At 39.9% G+C, this 19,079-nt stretch overlaps 1 protein-coding gene across 2 annotated transcripts in view; it reads left to right on the plus strand.

Moving 5' to 3' along the window:
- Positions 1-13,568: 13,568 nt before the first annotated feature.
- Positions 13,569-19,079, plus strand: part of RIPK2 (receptor interacting serine/threonine kinase 2) — a 35,379-nt gene continuing 29,868 nt past the window's right edge. The window contains exon 1 of one of the 2 annotated variants that reach the window (XM_023545854.2): positions 13,569-14,315. In XM_023545854.2, the coding sequence (XP_023401622.1) occupies positions 14,143-14,315 (173 nt within the window). In that variant the 5' untranslated portion in view covers positions 13,569-14,142. The remainder of the gene's footprint in view (positions 14,316-19,079) is intronic. The other variant, XM_010588387.3, reaches the window with a different exon arrangement.

The following is a 19,079-nucleotide window of genomic DNA, read 5'->3' on the forward strand; positions in this document are numbered from 1 at the left end:
ACTCACATGCACAACCTACTTGGGCATAACAAAACAAAACAAAAATTAGGACACAATAAACAAACATACAATAAACAAATATTATTGATGCCTTGGAGATAAGTCAATATCAAATCACATAAAGAAGCAGGTCAAGATGGCTCCAAGAAGCAACCGAAATAAAGAACCAGGAAACTTTCCAGGGGAAGAGAGGGCAGTGGAACTACCTGAGACAGAATTCAAAAGACTAATCTATAGAGCTCTCCAAGAGAGCAGGAAGGAGATGAGGCAAAACTCAGGATAAGCCAAAGAACACAGAGACAAGCAGTGGAGGAAATCAGGAAAACAATACCAGCATAAAACAATAAAATTAACAGACTGATAGAATCCACACAATGGCAGCACATAGAAACCCAAAAGATTAACAATAAAATTTCAGAATTAGACAACATAATAGAAGGTCATAGGAGCAGAAATGAAATAATAGAAGGTCATAGGAGCAGAAATGAAATAATGGAAGTCAGAATTAGTGAGATTGAAGATAAATCCCTTGACACCAACTTATTTGAGAAAAAAATCAGAAAAAAAGAACTTAAAAAAATAAAGAAATCCTAAGAATTATGGGGCACACCATCAATAGGAAAACCTACGAGTGGTCAGAGTACGAGAACAAGGAGGGGATACCAGAAAGCACAGAGAGAATTATTGAAAATTTGCTGGCAGAAAAGTTCCCTGGTATCATGAAAGATGGTATCTATCCAATGAGCTCAACAAACCCCATACAGGTAGATCCCAAAAGAAAATCACCAAGACATATCTCAATCAAACTTGCCAAAACCAAACACAAAGATAGAGTCTTGAAAGCAGCTAGGGAAAAATGAAAAGTCACCTACAAAGCAGAACCAGTAAGACAAAGCTCCTACTCCAGCAGAAACCATGCAGGCAGAAGGCAATGGGATGAAATATATAAAGCCTTGAAGGAAAAAACTGCCAGCCAAGAATCACATACCCAGCAAAGCTGTCTTTCAAATATGATAACAAAATTAGGGATTTCCAAATAAACAGAAGTTAAGGGAATTTGTAAAAACCTAACCAAAATTATAAGAAATATTAAAAGGAGCCCTCCAGTTAGAAAACCAACAACATTAGACAACAATCCAAGACTAGAAAACAGGACAAATCAACCAATTACCAATCCAGATAGGGAAGTCCCCAAAACAAGTCAAAGCTAAAAGACTGAAAATAGGGAACCAGAGACATCAATATGTAAACTATGACAATGTCAAAACAAAAAAGAGGGCGTAAACAGTGTGCTGCATAGTCATAGAACTTCCATATGGAGAGGAAGCTAAGGCAATATCAAGAAATAGAAGATCGGTGTAAACACAGAAAAATAAAGGTAAATTTTAAGATAACCACAATGGAAGCTAACAAACTTAACTGTCAAAATTTTAAAAAAAGAAAAACATAAAGACTAAGTAAACAAAATCAACAATAATGAAAAAGATGAAAAGAAAATACATAAAGAAAAATGACTCAGCACAGAAAATTAAGTGGAACAAAGAAAATGTCAACACCAAAAAACAAAACAAACAAAAAAATACATCAAAATGACAGCACTAAACTCATACCTATCAATAATTACACTAAATATAAATGATCTACATGCACCAATAAAGAGACTGAGAGTGGCAGAATGATTACCAACACAATTCATCTATATGCTGACTACAAGACACACACCTTAGACTCAAAGACACAAACAAACCGAAACTCAAAGGATGGGAAAAAAAAAAATCAAGCAAACAACAACCAAAAAAGAACAGGAATGGCAATATTAATCTCTGACAGACTTTAAAGCAAAATTCACCACAAAGGATAAGAAAAAAAACTATATAATGATTAAAAGGTCAATACACTAGGACATAGCCATAATAAATATATACACACCCAATGGCAGAGTGTGCATACACATAAAACAAACTCTAACAACACTGAAAATAGACACTAATACTAGGATACTTCAACACACCACTTTCGGTGAAGGGCAGAAGATCTAGAAAAAAACTCAGTAAAGAAGCGGAAGATCTAAATGCCACAATAAATCAACTTGGCCTCATAGACATATACAGAACACTCCACTCAAAAGCAGCCAAGTATACATTCTTCTCCAACACACATGGAACATTCTCCAGAATAGAACACATTTTAGGCCACAAAGCAAGCCTTAACAGAATCCAAAACATCAAAATATTACAAAGCATCTTTTCTGATCATAATGTCATAAAAGTAGAAATCAGTAACAGAAACGGCAAGGAAAAAAAATCAAATACATGGAAACTGAACAACACCTTGCTTAAAAATGACTAGGTTATAGAAGAAATCAAGGACAGAAAAAGAAAAAAAAAATCACAGAATCAAATGAGAATGACAACACATCTTAGCAGAACCTTTGAGACTCACCAAAAGCAGTGCTTAGAGGTCAATTTATAGCAATAAATGCACACATCCAAGAAGAAAGGGCCAAAATAAAAACATTAACCCTACAACTTGGACAAATACAGAGCAGCAAAAGAAGCCCTCTGGCACCAGAATAAAGGAAATAATAAAGATTAGAGCATAAATAAATGAAATACAGAATAGAAAAAAAGTTGAGTCAACAAGACCAAAAGTGGATTCTTGGAAAAGGTAAACATCGACAAAACACTGGCCAAACTGACAAAAGAAAAACAGGAGAGGAAGGAAGCAAATATATCAAATAAGAAACGAGATGGACAATATCAAAGCAGACCCAACTGAAATAAAACGGATCATAACAGAATATTATGAAAAATTGTACTCCAACAAATTTGAAAACCTAGAGAAAATGGACAAATTTCTAGAAACACACTGCCTACCTAAACTAACACGAACAGAGGTAGAACAACTAAATAAACCCATAACAAAAGAAGGCATTGAAGAGGTAATTTAAAAAAAAAAAAAAACTCTCAACAAAAATAAAGCCCTGGCCTGGACAGCTTCACTGAAGAATTCTACCAAACCTTCAGAGAAGACTTAACACCACTACTACTAAAGGTAGTTCAAAGCACAGACAAGGACGGAATACTCCCAAACTCATCCTATGAAGCCAGCATAACCCTGACACCAAAGCCAGGTAAGGATACCATCAAAAAAAAAAAAAAAAAATTACAAATCAAACAAATCAATATCCCTCATGAACATAGACGAAAATTCTTCAACAAAATTCCAGCTAACACAATTCAACAGTATATAAAAAAAAAAAATTCATCATGACCAAGTGGGACTCATAACAGGTATGAGCAGATGGTTCAACATTAGAAAAATAATCAATGTAATCCATCACATAAATAAAGCAAAAGATAAGAACCACATGATATTATCAATTGACGCAGAAAAGGCATTTGACAAAGTCCGACACACATTCCTAATAAAACTCTCAGCAAAACAGGAATACAAGGGAAATTCCTCAACATAATAAAGGGCATTTACACAAAGCCAACAGCCAGCATCATTCTAAATGGAGAGAGAGTGAAAGCATTCCCGTTGAGAATGGGAACCAGACAAGGATGCCCTTTATCACCACTCTTATTCAACATTGTGCTGGAGGTCCTAACCAGAGCAATAAAGCAAGAAAAAGAAATAAAGGGCATCCAAATTTTTAAGGAAGAAGTAAAAGTATCCCTATTCCCAGATGATATGATCTTATACACAGAACACTCCAAAGAATCCACAAGAAAACTACTGGAACTAATAGAAGATTTCGGCAAAGTATCAGGATACAAGGTAACAATACAAAAATCAGTTGGATTCCTCTACATGAACAAAGAGAACTTCAAAAAAGAGATCACCAATATCCCTCAAGAAGATAAAGTACTTAGGAATAAATCTAGCCAGAGATGTAAAAGACCTATACAAATAAAACTACTGTAAGAAATCAAAATAGACCTAAGTAAGTAGAAAAACATATGATGCTCATGGATAGGAAGACTCAGCATTGTGAAAATGTCAATTCTACCCAAAGCGACCTACAGATACAATGCAATCCCAATTCAAATTCCAATGGCATTTTTCAACAAGATGGACAAACAGATCACCAACTTCATATGGAAAGGGAAAAGGCCCCAGATAAGTAAAGCATTACTAAAGAAGAAAAACAAAGTGGGAGACCTCGCACTACCTGATGTTAGAAACTATTATACCGTGACAGTAGTCAAAACAGCCTGGTACTGGTACAACAACAGACACACAGACCAATGGAACAGAATTGAGAACCCAGACATAAATCCATCCCGCTATTTGATAAAGGCCCAAAGTCCTTGAATGGGGAAAAGACAGTGTCTTTAGCAAATGGTGCTGGCATAACTAGATATCCATCTGTAAAAAACTGCAACCAGACCCAGACCTCACACCATACACAAAAACTAACTCAAAAAGGATCAAAGACCTAAAAATAAAATCTAAAACAATAAAGATCATGGAAGAAAAAACAGGGACAATGCTAGGAGCCCTAATTCATGGCATAAAAAGTATACAAACCATAACTAACAATGTACAAACTCCAGAAGTGAAACTAGATAACTGGGAGCTCCTAAAAATCAAATACTTACTCATCAAAAGGCTTCACCAAAAGAGTAAAAAGAGAACCTACAGGCTGTGAAAAAAATTTTGGCTACAACGAAGCCGATACGGATCTAAAGTCTATGAGATACTGCAACACCTCAACAACAAAAAGATAAATAATCTAATTTAAAAAACGAGCAAAGGATATGAACAGGCACTTAACCAAAGAAGACATTCAGGCGGCTAACAGACACATAAGGAAATGCTTATGATCACAAGCCGTTAGAGAAAAGCAAATCAAAACTACAATGAGATACCGTCTCATCCCAGCAAGGCTGGCTCTAATCCAAAATATGCAAAATAATAAATGTTTGAGAGGTTGTAAAAAGATTGGAACTCATGCATTGCTGGTGGAAATGTAAAATGGTACAACCACTTTGGAAAACAATTTGGGGCTTCCTTAAAAAGCTACAAATACCATACAATCCAGCAATCCCACTCCTAGGAATATACCCGAGAGAAATAAAAGCCATCACACGAATAGACATATGCACACCCATGTTCATTGCAGTACTATTCACAGTAGCAAAAAGATGAACAACCTAAATGCTCATCAACAGGTGAATGGATAAACAAACTATGGTACATACACACAATGCGCAATGATAAAGAACAATGATGAATCTGCGAAACATCTCAAACACGTGAATCTGGAGGGCATTATGTTGAGTGAAATTAGTCAGTCACAAAAGGACAAATATTGCATAAGACCACGACTACAAGAACTCAAGAAAAGGTTTAAACACAGAAAAAAGCATTCTTTGATGGGCATACGGGTGGGGAGGAGGGGGAAGGGAAATCACGAACTTGGCAGTAGACAAGGATCAACTCTGGTGAACGGAAGGACGACACACAATACAGGAGAAGTCAGCACAACTGGACCAAAGCAAAAGCTAAGAAGTTTCTTAGACATATTCAAGAACTTTGAGGGAGAGGGGTGGGGACCATAGTTTTGGGGGACATCTAGGTCAACTAGCATGACATGGCTTATTAAGAAAATGTTCTACAACCCACTTTGGTGAGTGGCATCTGGGGCCTTAAAGAGCTTGTGAGTGGCCATCTAAGAAACATCAATTGGTCCCATCCCCTTGGAGCAAAGGAGAATGAAGAAAACCAAAGACACAAGGAGAATATTAGCCCAAAGGACTAAGGGACCACATGAACCAGAGATTCCACCAGCCTGAGACCAGAAGAACAAGATGCCTGGCTACCACCAATGACAGCCCAGACAGGGAACACATCAGAAAGTCCCGGACAGAGCAGGAGTAAAATGCAGAACAGAATTCAAATTCACCTAAAAAGACCAGACCTAATGGTCTGAAAGAGACTAGAGGAACCCCTGAAACTATGGCCCCTAGATGCTCTGCTAAACCAGAACTGAAACCATTCCTGAAGCCCACTCTTCAGACAAAGATTAGACAGGACTATAAAACAAAAAATAATACACATGAGGAATGTGCTTCTTAGTTCAATCAGATATATGAGACCAAACGGGCAGCTCCTGTCTAAAAGCAGAATGAGAAGGCAGGAAGGGACAGGAACTGGTTGAATGGACACAGGGAATCCAGGGTGGAAAGTGGGAGTGTGCTGTCACATTGTAGGTATTGCAATTAATACTACAAAAAAATATGTGTAGAAATTTTTGCATGGGAAATTAACTTGCACTGTAAACTTTCACCTAAAGCACAATTTAACGATAGAAGAATTTTTAAAAAATAATTTTACCTTTTTTAATGTCAAATGATAAAGATGTGACATTAGATTGAAAATGTCTGAGAAAAGTGGTATTGCTCAAGACCATGTTTAAATATTAATTTAATAATTCTAAGAAATGCTTCCTTTTTGCCAGTTGACATTTGAAAAAAGTTTTTTCAATTAAATATATGTTCATGAAGCATCATTTTATAAATCAATTTTAAAATGGCATCATGTTCAGATTTAGTACTGAATGTAATTAGAATGGCTAAATGAGAAACATTATTGTACTCATTACCTTCAAAAACAACCTGTACTTTTTTGACTCTTCATACTAACAGGTGCTGTATCATCAGATACATCAAGTATTCTTTGAGATGCTGTTTTTCAGGGAAAAGGTACCAAATGCATCCCACACATTTGTTTTACCCATACATAATATTCCATTATGTAATTAGAGAGAGTTCCCCACCATTCGGGTTTGTTTTTAAAACTTTAGACCAGCTGCTTTTAGACTGAAAAATAGAAGAAAAAATGGAGTAAATGATAGATGATTGAAATTTTTGCATTTATGCTCCTAGAAATAAGGTGGTTTATTTTTCAATTTTAGTGCCTTGTTTCTAAAGAAAGAGATAGGAGAGATTTCAAGCTGCTATTTCCTAAAATAACATTTGCAATTACAAATAACCTTTATTGTTAGTAAATGGAAAAACAAATCTTGAAGTGATTTTATAGAATTTTGATCAGATGATTTCAAGTTACAAATGTGATGCTAGCTTTTTGAGCTGAATTTGCATAATTACTCTCATTTTCATGTTTCTTATTTAGTTACTGTAGTTCAGCATCAGTATTCCTTAATGTTTCTGCCTTTAGTCAATCCATTATGGGTATTAATTAAGCAACATATATAAAAACCAAACCAAAGCTGTTGCCAAGGAGTTGATTTCATTTCATAGTGACCGTAGAGGACAGAGCAGAACTGCCTCCTATATATGACTAAAAATGAGAACTATCATGGTGAAAAGTAACATGAAAGCTGAAGGTTTAGGATTGTGATAAACATAGGCCAAATATTTAGAAGTTCTGCAATAAAAAGAACTTAGTATTTAAGTAAATTTAAGCACTGAACTCTTTAGGAACCAGCAGACCAACACTGTACTGTATCTATCTCAAAAGGAAATGAAGGCAAGCACGTGGGGAAAGAGCCACTCTCATTATCTGCAGGGAAGAAAATTGTTACAACCTCAATGAAGAACAATTTGACAATAAAACCAAAAGTACAAATGAACATACCCTTTGATTCAGCAATTGGGCTTCTAGAAGTACGTAGATATACTTGCGTATTCATAAAATAATGTACATAAAAGTTTAATTGCAGTAAAATTTGTAATAGCCAATGTTTGAAAACAATCTAAGCCTCCACCAATAGGTGATAAAGTATGGTACACCCATATAACAGTTCAGCCTTTAAAAAAAATAATGAAGATTTTATGCACTCATATGAAAAGATATCTGAAATATATTGCTAAGTGAAAAACAAGCAAGCAAACAGTATATGTAGTATGATACTAATCACATAAGAACAAAAGGGTACGTATATACACATATATATTTATTTTACCCCACGTGTCTGTCAGTTTCTCTTACTGTGGGGGCTTGTGTGTTGCTGTGATGCTGGAAGCTATGCCTCCAGTATTCAGACACCAGCAGGGTCACCCATGGAGGACAGGTTTCAGCTGAGCTTCCAAACTAAGACAGACTAGGAAGAGGGACCCGGCAGTCTACTCCTGAAAAGCATTTGCCAGTGAAAACCTTATGAATAGCAGTGGAACATTGTCTGATACAGCGCTGGAAGATGAGCCCCCCAGATTGGAAGGCACTCAAAAGATGACTGGGGAAGAGCTGCCTCCTCAAAGTAGAGTCGACCTTAATGATGTGGATGGAGTAAAGCTTTCAGGGCCTTCATCTGCTGATGTGACACGACTCAAAATGAGAAGAAACAGCTGCAAACATCCATTAATAATTGGAACCTGGAAGGTACGAAGTATGAATCTAGGAAAATTGGGAATCATCAAAAATGAAATGGAACACATAAACATAGATATCCTAGGCATTACTGAGCTGAAATGGACTGGTATTGGCCATTTTGAATTGGACAATCATATAGTCTACTATGCTGGGAATGACAACTCGAAGAGGAATGGTGTTGCATTCATCATCAAAAAGAATGTTTTAAGATGTATGCTGAAGTACGATGCTGTCAGTGATAGGATCGTACTTCAGCATACATCTTACAAGGCCAATACGACTATTATTCAAATTTACACACCAACCACTAGGGCCAAAGATGAAGAAATAGAAGATTTTTATCAGCTGCTACAGTCCGAAATTGATGAAACATGCAATCAAGATGCATTGATAATTACTGGCAATTGGAATGCGAAAGTTGGAAACAAAGAAGAAGGACCAGCAGTTGGAAAATATGGCCTTGGTGACAGAAACAATGCTGGAGATTGAATGATAGAATTTTGCAAGACCAACAACTTCTTCATTGCAAATACCTTCTTTCACCAACATAAATGGCGACTATACACATGGACCTCACCGGATGGAACACACAGAAATCAAATTGACTATATCTGTGGAAAGAGACGATGGGAAAGCTCACTATCATCGGTCAGAACAAGGCCAGGGGCCGACTGTGGAACAGACCATCAATTGTTCATACGCAAGTTCAAGCTGAAACTGAAGAAAATCAGAGCAAGTCCACGAGAGTCAAAATATGACCTTGAGTATATCCCACCTGAATTCAGAGACTATCTCAAGAATAGATTTGATGCATTGAACACTAGTGACCGAAGACCAGACGAGTTGTGGAATGACATCAAGGACATCATCCATGAAGAAAGCAAGAGGTCACTGAAAAGACAGGAAAGAAAGAAAAGACCAAGATGGATGTCAGAGGAGAATCTGAAACTTGCTCTCGAGCGTTGAGCAGCTAAAGTAAAAGGAAGAATTGGTGAAGTGAAAGAACTGAACAGAAGATTTTAAAGGGCGTCTCGAGCAGACAAAGTATTATGACATGTGCAAAGAGCTGGAGGTGGAAAACCAAAAGGGAAGAACACGGTTGGCATTTCTCAAGCTGAAAGGACTGAAGAAAAAATTCAAGCCTCCAGTTGCTATAGTGAAGGATTCCATGGGGAAAATATTAAACGATGCAGGAAGCATCAAAAGAAGATGGAAGGAATACACGGAGTCATTATACCAAAAAGAATTAGTCGCTATTCAACCATTTCAAGAGGTGGCATATGATCAGGAACCGATGGTACTGAAGGAAGGAGTCCAAGCTGCTCTGAAGGCGTTGGCGAAAAACAAGGCTCCAGGAATTGATGGAATATCAATTGAGATGTTTCAACAAACAGATGCAGCACTGGAGGTGCTCACTCACCTATGCCAAGAAATATGGAAGACAGCTTCCTGGCCAACTGACTGGAAGAGATCCATATTTATGCCTATTCCCAAGAAAGGTGATCCAACCGAATGTGGAAATTATAGAACAATATCATTAATATCACATGCAAGCAAAAGCTTGCTGAAGATCATTAAAAACAGCTGCAGCAGTGTATCGACAGGGAACTGCCAGAAATTCAGGCCGGTTTCAGAAGAGGATGTGGAACCAGGGATATCATTGCTGATATCAGATGGATCCTGGCTGAAAGCAGAGAATACCAGAAGGATGTTTACCTGTGTTTTTTTGACTATGCAAAGGCATTGAACTGTGTGGATCATAAAAAACTATGGCTAACATTGAGAAGAATGGGAAATCCAGAACACTTAATCGTGCTCATGAGGAACCTTTACATAAATCAAGAGGCATTTGTTCAGACAGAACAAGGTGATACTGATTGGTTTAAAGTCAGGAAAGGTGTTCGTCAGGGTGTATTCTTTCACCATGCCTATTCAATCTGTATGCTGAGCAAATAATCTGAGAAGCTGGACTATATGAAGAACAGGGCATCAGAATTGGAGGAAGATTCATAAACAACCTGCGTTATGCAGATGACACAGCCTTGCTTGCTGAAAGTGAAGAGAATTTGAAGCACTTACTAATGAAGATCAAAGACCACAGCCTTCAGTATGGATTGCGCCTCAACATAAAGAAAACAAAAATCTTCACAACTGGACCAATGAGCAACATCACGATAAACGGAGAAAAGACTGAATTTGTCAAGGATTTCACTTTACTTGGATCCACAATCAACAGCCATGGAAGCAGCAGTCAAGTATCAAAAGACACAGTGTGTTGGGCTAATCTGCTGCAAAGGACCTCTTCAAAATGTTGAAGGGCAAAGATGTCACCTTGAAGACTAAGGTGCACCTGACCCAAGCTATGGTATTTTCAATAGCACCATATGCATGTGAAAGCTGGACATGAATAAGGACGACCGAAGAAGAACTGACCGACGCCTTTGAATTGTGGTGTTGGCGAAGAATATTGAATATACCATGGACTGCCAAAAGAAGAAGTACAGCCAGAATGCTCCTTAGAGGCAAGGATGGCGAAACTGTGTCTTACATAACTTTGGACATGTCGTCAGGAGGGATCAGTCCCCGGAGAAGGACATCATGCTTGGCAGAATTCAGGGTCAGCGGAAAAGAGGAAGACCCTCAGTGAGGTGGACTGACACAGTGGCTGCAACAATGAGCTGAAGCATAACAACGATTTTAAGGATGGCTCAGGACCCCGCAGTGTTTCGTTCTGTTGTGCATAGGGTTGCTATGAGTCGGAACCAACTCGATGGCCCCTAACAACAACAATATATATTTATTTTATATTTAAACCTTTTAACTTTTTATTGAAGTATAATATACATTGAGCAAAGTGTACATAAATCTAACCTCAAAGAATTTTCATAAACTGAACACACTCATGTAACTGGCACCTAAAATCTAGGTTCTACATCAAGAAACAGAATATTACTAGCACCCCAGAAGCCTTATCATGTCCCCTTCTACTCACTACATCCCCCCACAAGAGTAACCACTGTCTTAATTTCTCACAGCATAGATTAATTTATTTTACACTTTATGTTAATGGACTTATCAGTACGTTCTCTTCTGTGTCTGCCTTTTTTCATACAATATTATTGTAGATTGTTCAATCTCATTGACTTTAGTGTTCTATTGTGTAAATGAAGCACAATTTATCCATTTCTTCTGTTAATGGGCTATATATAATTTGAGGCTATCATAAGTCACACTGTTATAGACATTCTAGCATATACATACATAGGCCCACATATCTATGAGAGGAATTGCTGGTTCATAGGGGCTACATATGTTCAACTTTAGCCCTACAATTTTCACCTGTTCACCACCACAGAACTGTTTAAAGAAGTGTTGTTTCCTTACTTGTATAATTTTTATTTTTCATAGAATAGTAATTGCCTTATTTTTTTCAGTTCTATGTCCAGTTTTTCAGACATATTTCATTAGATCTATCAAACACCTATTAATACAGTCTCCCAAATACTCAAAATTAGATCATCTATAAATTTAAATATTTTTCTAAAGCCTTTCCTCTTGAAGCCTTCCATCCTCCTGTCCCATTGAAAATGGGTTTCTCCCCACTCTGACACATGCCCTGGGGTTTCACTTCTCCATTCTCCTGATCCTGGTTTTCTGGAACCCATGTTTTGTTTTTTTCTTTTCTGGCTTACACCCATGTTTTGTTGGGGTACATACTTTAGTAGCTTTCTAAAACAAGGCTAATGGAAAGCAAATATTTGTACCCCTGTATATGTGCAAATGTTTATTTCACCCTTATACTTGTTAGATAGTTCAGCTGACTATAAAATTCAAGGTTGGAAGCCAATTTCCTTCATAATTTTGAAGAAATTTCACTCCATTGTTTTTTTTAGCTCACAATATTATTTAAAAAAAAAAAAAACTCAGTACCATCGAGTCGATTCCGACTCATAGCAACCCTATATAATTATTTAAAAAAATATATTATTACTCTTGATAAATCCAAGCCATGCTCCTTCCCATGCCTTTATTCTTGTTTCTTTCCTCTAAAAACTTTGAGTCTTCTCTTTATTCTTAATGTTTTGATCTTCTTAAGAATGTGCTTTAATGTAGGTTTTTCAGTTCACTGTGGACACCAGGTGAGTCATTTCAATATGGAGACCCTTGTCCTTCAGTCCCGGCAAAATTTCTTCAATTATTATTGTGATCATTCCCTCCCTGCTGATTTTTTTGTTCTCTTTTTCTGGAACTCTTAGTTTGTGAGATGGATGGATGGCTCAATGAGAAAGTTTTCTGAGTACTTTTAGGAGCAAAAAGTTCAACAACAAACAATAAAGCACAGCACAGCAGATCATATCTTCAAAGCTAAGCAATTTGTTTTAAATCATCAAAATTTTAAACATAACATTTCTTTACAATTTCCCGCTGTGCACAAATACAGGAAGAACTGGTTCTCTGTACGCAGAAGTCCTTTATTCAAGTCAGGCATTTCTTTTTACTGCATTACAATTCACTAAATTCCTAGTATGGACTTGGCGTTGTATATAATATTTGCACTCACGATATAATCACTTAAGTAGAAAAGTGGGACTTTTGGTTTTGTCTTTGTTTTTAAGTGGAAAAATGGAAAGATGTTTGCAGTCTTTTTCGGTTGGCATTAGACACTGATTGCAATCCTCTTTTATCTATAAAAAAGAAATCCTTGCACTCTTATCTGGAGTTAGATGGATTTTCTCAGGTTCATTTTCAATCCCGATATATTATTATGGACATTGGAAAAGAGGAGGAAGAAAACCAGATTCCTAGTAGGCGGGCGTGTGCCAAGAGCAAAACACAGCCGAGGGTATTCCGCTCTGAGGAGATTTATCACCTTTCCCTCACTCGTCAAGTGGCTGCAAGTGAAGGAAGACTGGAGTCCAGGTTCGCAGTGGCATAGGGGTTAAGTGCTACGGCTGCTAACCAAAATGCTGGCAGTTCGAATCCACCAGGCGCTCCTTGCTATGGGGCAGCTCTACCCTGTCCTATAGGGTCACTAAGGGTCAGAATCTACTCGTCGGCCACGGGTTTGCCTGCGGTGGAACACGGCGCGCTCCGCGAAGCGCTCCTCGCGCAGGCGCAGAGTAGGGAGCCGGGATCACGCCCCTACCTCTGGAGTTTGGCTACTCTCCCGACTGCACGCGGCCGAGACAGAGAATCCACCCGAGTGGGGGCTCCCGCTGACCAATCACACACCCGCCAGCCGGCTGCGTTGAGGAACTTTCCCAAAAGGAAGACTTTTCCATATTCGGAGAGGGGTGAAGACAAAAGGAGTGCCACTGGCTGCCTCGCCCCCGCGCCCTAGCCCCGCCAGAATCGGACAGACAGTGGGGGCCGCAGGCTGAGACGGGCGCCTTCCCCGCAGGACGCAGGCGGACGCCCCCCTCTGCTAGCCCGCTGACGTCGCCTGAGAAGTTTGGAGAGGGAGGAGCTCGGCGCCGGGGTTCGCCGGCGGGGCGCGCCTGGGAGGGCCCAGTCTAGGAGAGGAAGCTCCTCCTCGCCGCGGCGCTGAAGACTTGACCCCACTTTCCAGAAAAGTGTGCTGAGGCCGGGGAAAAGCAGCCGGCAGCGCGGGGTCCGACGGCGGCGGGCGTGGGCCGCCTGGGAATGGGCGGCCTTGTGACCTAGTATTTGGGAGCAGGAACACCTCGCCGTCCGCCTGGCGCCGGAGCGGACCCAAGCGCGCGCGTGCCGGGGAGCCGCGGGAGCAGAGGGCGCACCCGGAACGGGCCTTCGGCCTGAGTGCCCGCGCCGCCAGCGACCATGAACGGGGAGGCCATCTGCAGCGCCCTGCCCACCATTCCCTACCAGAAGCTCGCCGACCTGCGCTACCTGAGCCGCGGCGCCTCGGGCACCGTGTCGTCGGCCCGCCACTCGGACTGGCGTGTTCAGGTGGCCGTGAAGCATCTGCACATTCACACTCCGCTGCTCGACAGGTAGGGCGCCTAACTCGGCGGCACCCCCTCCCACGATATCCGCCCCGGGTGGGCGGACTGTAGAGCTCAAACGGCAGTGACCGCCTGGGGTCGGCCCTGCCCGTCGTCATTTCTGGGCTAGTCCTTCAAAGCTTGGGGCTGGCAGGGTGGGAGGAACCAGCCTCTCGAGGTGCACACTCGGAATCGTCCGCTCATCTCCTCTTCACTGCCTTCTCTCTGCGTCCCGCCGTTCCTCCTCTGACTTTCCTAGGCTGGTACCATATACCAGAGACCTGCCATCACAGCCCATCTCGAAATGCCCGATGTATTGAAATTGAGTTCTTTATATAGTGGGTTTGTTTTTGTTTGCTTTTTTTTTTTTTCTCGTTTTTTTGAAAGTGGGCTCTAGGGCTGTGCTGTCCAATAGGTAGGCAGTTGTTAGCCATAGGCAGCTGTTGAGCGACTGGTCAGTCGAACGGAAATGTGCTTTGTCAGTGTAAGACACACACCGGATTTCGAAGATTTAGTACAAAGAAACGAATTTAAACTAACTCATCAATATTTTTATATCGATTGCGTCTTCAAATAATAATGCGGATATATTTGGTTAAATAAAAGATGTTACCAAAATTCATTTCATCTGGGGTTTTCTGTGTGTGTGTTGTTTTATTAGAGTTTTTTGTTGTTTTTTACTTTTTTTAATGTGACTTAGAAAATTTGAAATTACATTTGGGGCTCGCATAATTGGACAGCGCTGCTCTAGAGTTTTGAGATGTTTTGTTTGGGGGTTCTTGTAGTTTCTGTTTTGTTTGTGGTTCTTGTTTTCATGAAACTTTATCAACCTCAAAATTTGCAGTTAGTTTCTCCTCCTACTATTATGAGGAAGACTCTCTAGGAAAAAAATGTGTATTTTTTTTTGTGGGAGTGATAAACTGTATCCAAAGAGTGTTCAGTGGCCAAAAAGTGTTTAGAGCCGTTCATCCTGGCATGATTGTAGTGTGATGTTCAGGTTTTAAGGAGCCCTGGTGATGCAGTGGTTAAGCACTTTGCTGATAACTGAAAGGTCAGTGATTTGAACCCACCACCAGCTCTGTGGGAGAAAGATGTGGCAGGCTGTTTCCCTGAAGATTTACAGCCTTGGAAATCCAATGGGGCAGTTATATATATATTATAATTCATAGGGCCACTGTGAGTCTGAATCAACTCCATCGCAGTGGATTTGTTTGGGCATTTGGTGGTGGTTTTGTTTTAGCATTAGTTTCTCTTTCCAAAGAGAAAAGCCTTACTGTAAACCCTTACGGTAAACGTGTGTGTATGCAGTAGTCAGTGGTCTAGTCACTAGTTCGGTATTCTATCTTTCCCAAAGGAATTTAACAAGGGCCTGCATTCAGTTCTCAGTGACCTAACATTCATGATTACAACATTATCTTATCTAATGTGAGAATACATCACGCTCGATGCCTGACTGGCCAGAGGCTGTTAGTATCCAGTATCGGATACATTCCTCAACTTCCAGCCCAGCCAACGTTATCATACTTCCACCTGCCTGTGGCTTTCTTTGCTGTCTCTCACTACCAGCGTTGGGTGGACTAGATCTCACAGCAGATTTCAGACACTTCTGGAAATTGTTCCCACCTTTTTATATACTATAGTCCACATCCAGTGATGTGCAGGGTGTGGTGTCTGTTTACACTAGGTCTTGAATTCTGTGGGGCAAGTGCTGGGCAAGTGTGTGTAGTCAACTCTAGAGGGTGGTGGCTGGTCAGAGAGGGTGGATATATTCTAGAACTAACTAGGTAGATGGTATATGGAAATCTAGCACTGATGGACCCATTAAATATTTTAAAGCAAATTGATCCTTCTTCTGTTTCGGATGCTGCTTCTCAAGATTTTAGTTTACCTGAAATTTTGTGCTGTTTGAGGGGCCAAGGAGTTAAGAAAGAGCTCCCTTTCCATACTCATACAATTTTCGTAGTCCAAAAATTTTTACCAAGTTAGGTAGAAAATTAATTGTCTTCTAAGAAGCCGTAAAGAACCTTGGTAGTGTGGTGGTTAAGGGCTTGACTACTAACTGAGAGGTGGTTGTTTCAAACCCACCTAGCAGCTTTGCAGAAGAAAGACCTGGCAATGTGCGTCCATAAAGATTACAGCCAAGAAAACTCCACGAGACAGTTCTGCTCTGTCACATGGGGTCACTATAAGTCAGAATCCACTCGAGGGCACCCAACAACAAGAAGACGCCATAAAGACTAGTGAAACAGGCTTTTAGCCCACTCTTAATGTTACCAAAAAAAAAAAAATTTTTTTTTTTTTTTTAATGTTACAGTATCACTTTCTTTTCTCCCACTTGTTACCTAAGATCTTAACATCAAGAGTATTTATGTAGTCTGGGCATAGGGCTAGCCTATGCATTTGATTCACAGTGTGTCCATTTCCTCACTTATAAAGTAGGACTAATAAATACATGTACTTTTTGAGCTCTGGCACAGATAATGTTTACATTGTTCTTTGGGATCACCTCAAAAAATTTATATTGATGATACATGTTCTTATTTTCGTAACTGCTGAGTCATTCTCCATAACCTGCCTTCTACCCAATGAGTAGACCTTCCCCAACAATCTTCCCATAAGCTATGAGTACCAAACCAATTGCTGTTGAGTCAGTTACAACTCATGGCAACCCCATGTTGTCCGAGTAGAATTTTGCTCCAGAGAGTTGTCAGTGGCTGATTTTTTGGAAATAGATCTCCAGACCTTTCTTCTGAGGCACCTCTAGGTAGACTCAAACATCCAACTTTTTAGTTAGCAGCCAAGCATGTCAACCATTTGTACTACCCAGGAACTCTACCTAGTGAGTGGAGTCCTGGTGGTGTAGAGGTTAAGAGCTCAGCCGTTAACCAGAAGGTCAGCAGTTTGAATCCAGCAGTCACTCCTTGGGAACCCTATGGGGTACTTCTGCTCTGTCCTGTAGAGTTGCTATGAGTAGATGAGTCCAACTGATTGCTCAGATACCCTATAGACAGCATAACTGGTTTTTGACTGACATTTTCAGTTGATTAATTTTGATATGTCTATAGAATCTGTATTTAAATTTTTTATTTTTATTTTATTTTATTTTTCATTGAACTTTAGGTGAAGGTTTACAGAACAAACTAGTTTGTCATCAAACAGTTAGTGTACACATTATTGTATGACATAGGTTAACAACCCCACAACATGTCAACACTCTACCTTCTCAACCCTGGGTTCCCTATTACCAGCTTTGCTGTTCCCTCCTACTTTCCAGTCCCCACCCCAGGGCTGGCATGTCCCTTTAGCCTTGTTTTGTTCCATGGGCCTGTTCAATCTTTGGCTGAAGGGTGAACCTCAGGAGTGACTTCATTACTGAGCTGAAAGGGTGTCTGGGGACCATACTCTCAGGGTTTCTCCAGTCTTTTTCAGGCCAGCAAGACTGGTCTTTCTTTTTGAATTAGAACTTTGCTCTACATTTTTCCCCAGCTCTGTCCAGGACCCTCTATTGTGATCCCTGTCAGAGCAGTCAGTGATGGTAGCCAGGCACCATCTCATTGTACTGGACTCAGTCTGGTGGAGGCCATGGTAAATGTGGTCCATTAGTCCTTTGGGCTAATCTTTCCCTGTGTCTTTAGTTTTCTTCATTATTCCTTGCTCCCGACAGGCTAAGACCAGTGGAGTGTCGTAGATGGCCACTCACAGGCCTTTAAGACCCCAGATGCTACTCGCCAAAATGGAATGTAGAACATTTTCTTTGTAAACTCTGTTATGCCAGTTGAGCTAGATGCTCCCTGAGATCACGGTCCCCACAGCCCTCAGCCCAGCAGGTCAGCCTCTCAGGGAGTTTGGGTGGTCCGTGGAGCTACCGTGGCCCTGTCTTGTACAGGCTGTGCTGGCTTCTCCAGTATTGTTACTGTCTTACCCTTCACCAGAGTTACAGCTTATCTATTGTCTATTAAGTGTTTTTCCATCCCTAACCTCATAACCATCAAAGATTGTTTCTTTTTGTATATAAACCTTTTCATGAGTTTTTACATAGTGATCTCATAGAATGTCCTTTTGCGATTGACTTATTTCACTCAGCGTAGTGTCCTCCAGATGCATCCACGTTATGTGATGCTTCACAGATTCACCGTTGTTCTTTAGCGTTGCATAATACTCCATTGTGTGTGTACCACATTTGGTTTATCCATTCATCTGTTGATGGGCATCTAGCTTGTTTTCCATCTTTTTGCTATTATGAACAATGCTGCAGTAAACACGGGTATACATATATCTATCCATGTGATGACTCTTATTTCTCTAGGATATATTCCCAGGAGTGGGATTGCTGGATCATATGGTATTTCTATTTCTGGCTTTCTAAGGAAGCACCACATTATTTTCCAAAATGGTTGTATCATTTTGCATTCCCATCAGCAGTGCGTAAGAGTTCCAATCTCTCCACAGCCTCTCCAACATTTATTTTCTGTTTTATTGATTCATGCCAGTAATACCAGGGTGAGAATGTATCTCATTATGATTTTGATTTGTATTTCTCTAATGGCTTTAAAAATATATATATATATTAGTTTTTAATGGCTAGAGATCATGAGCATTTCCTCATGTGTCTGTTGGCCACTTGAATGTCTACTTTGGTGAAGTGTCTGTTCATTTCCTTTGCCCATTTTGTAATTGGATTATTTGTCTTTTTGTTGTAGAGGTATTGGATTTTCTTGTAGATTTTAGAGATTAGATCTTCATCTGATTTGTAATAGCCAAAAAATTTTTCCC

Source organism: Loxodonta africana, chromosome 14, assembly GCF_030014295.1.
Source record: "Loxodonta africana isolate mLoxAfr1 chromosome 14, mLoxAfr1.hap2, whole genome shotgun sequence".
NCBI lineage: Eukaryota > Metazoa > Chordata > Mammalia > Proboscidea > Elephantidae > Loxodonta > Loxodonta africana.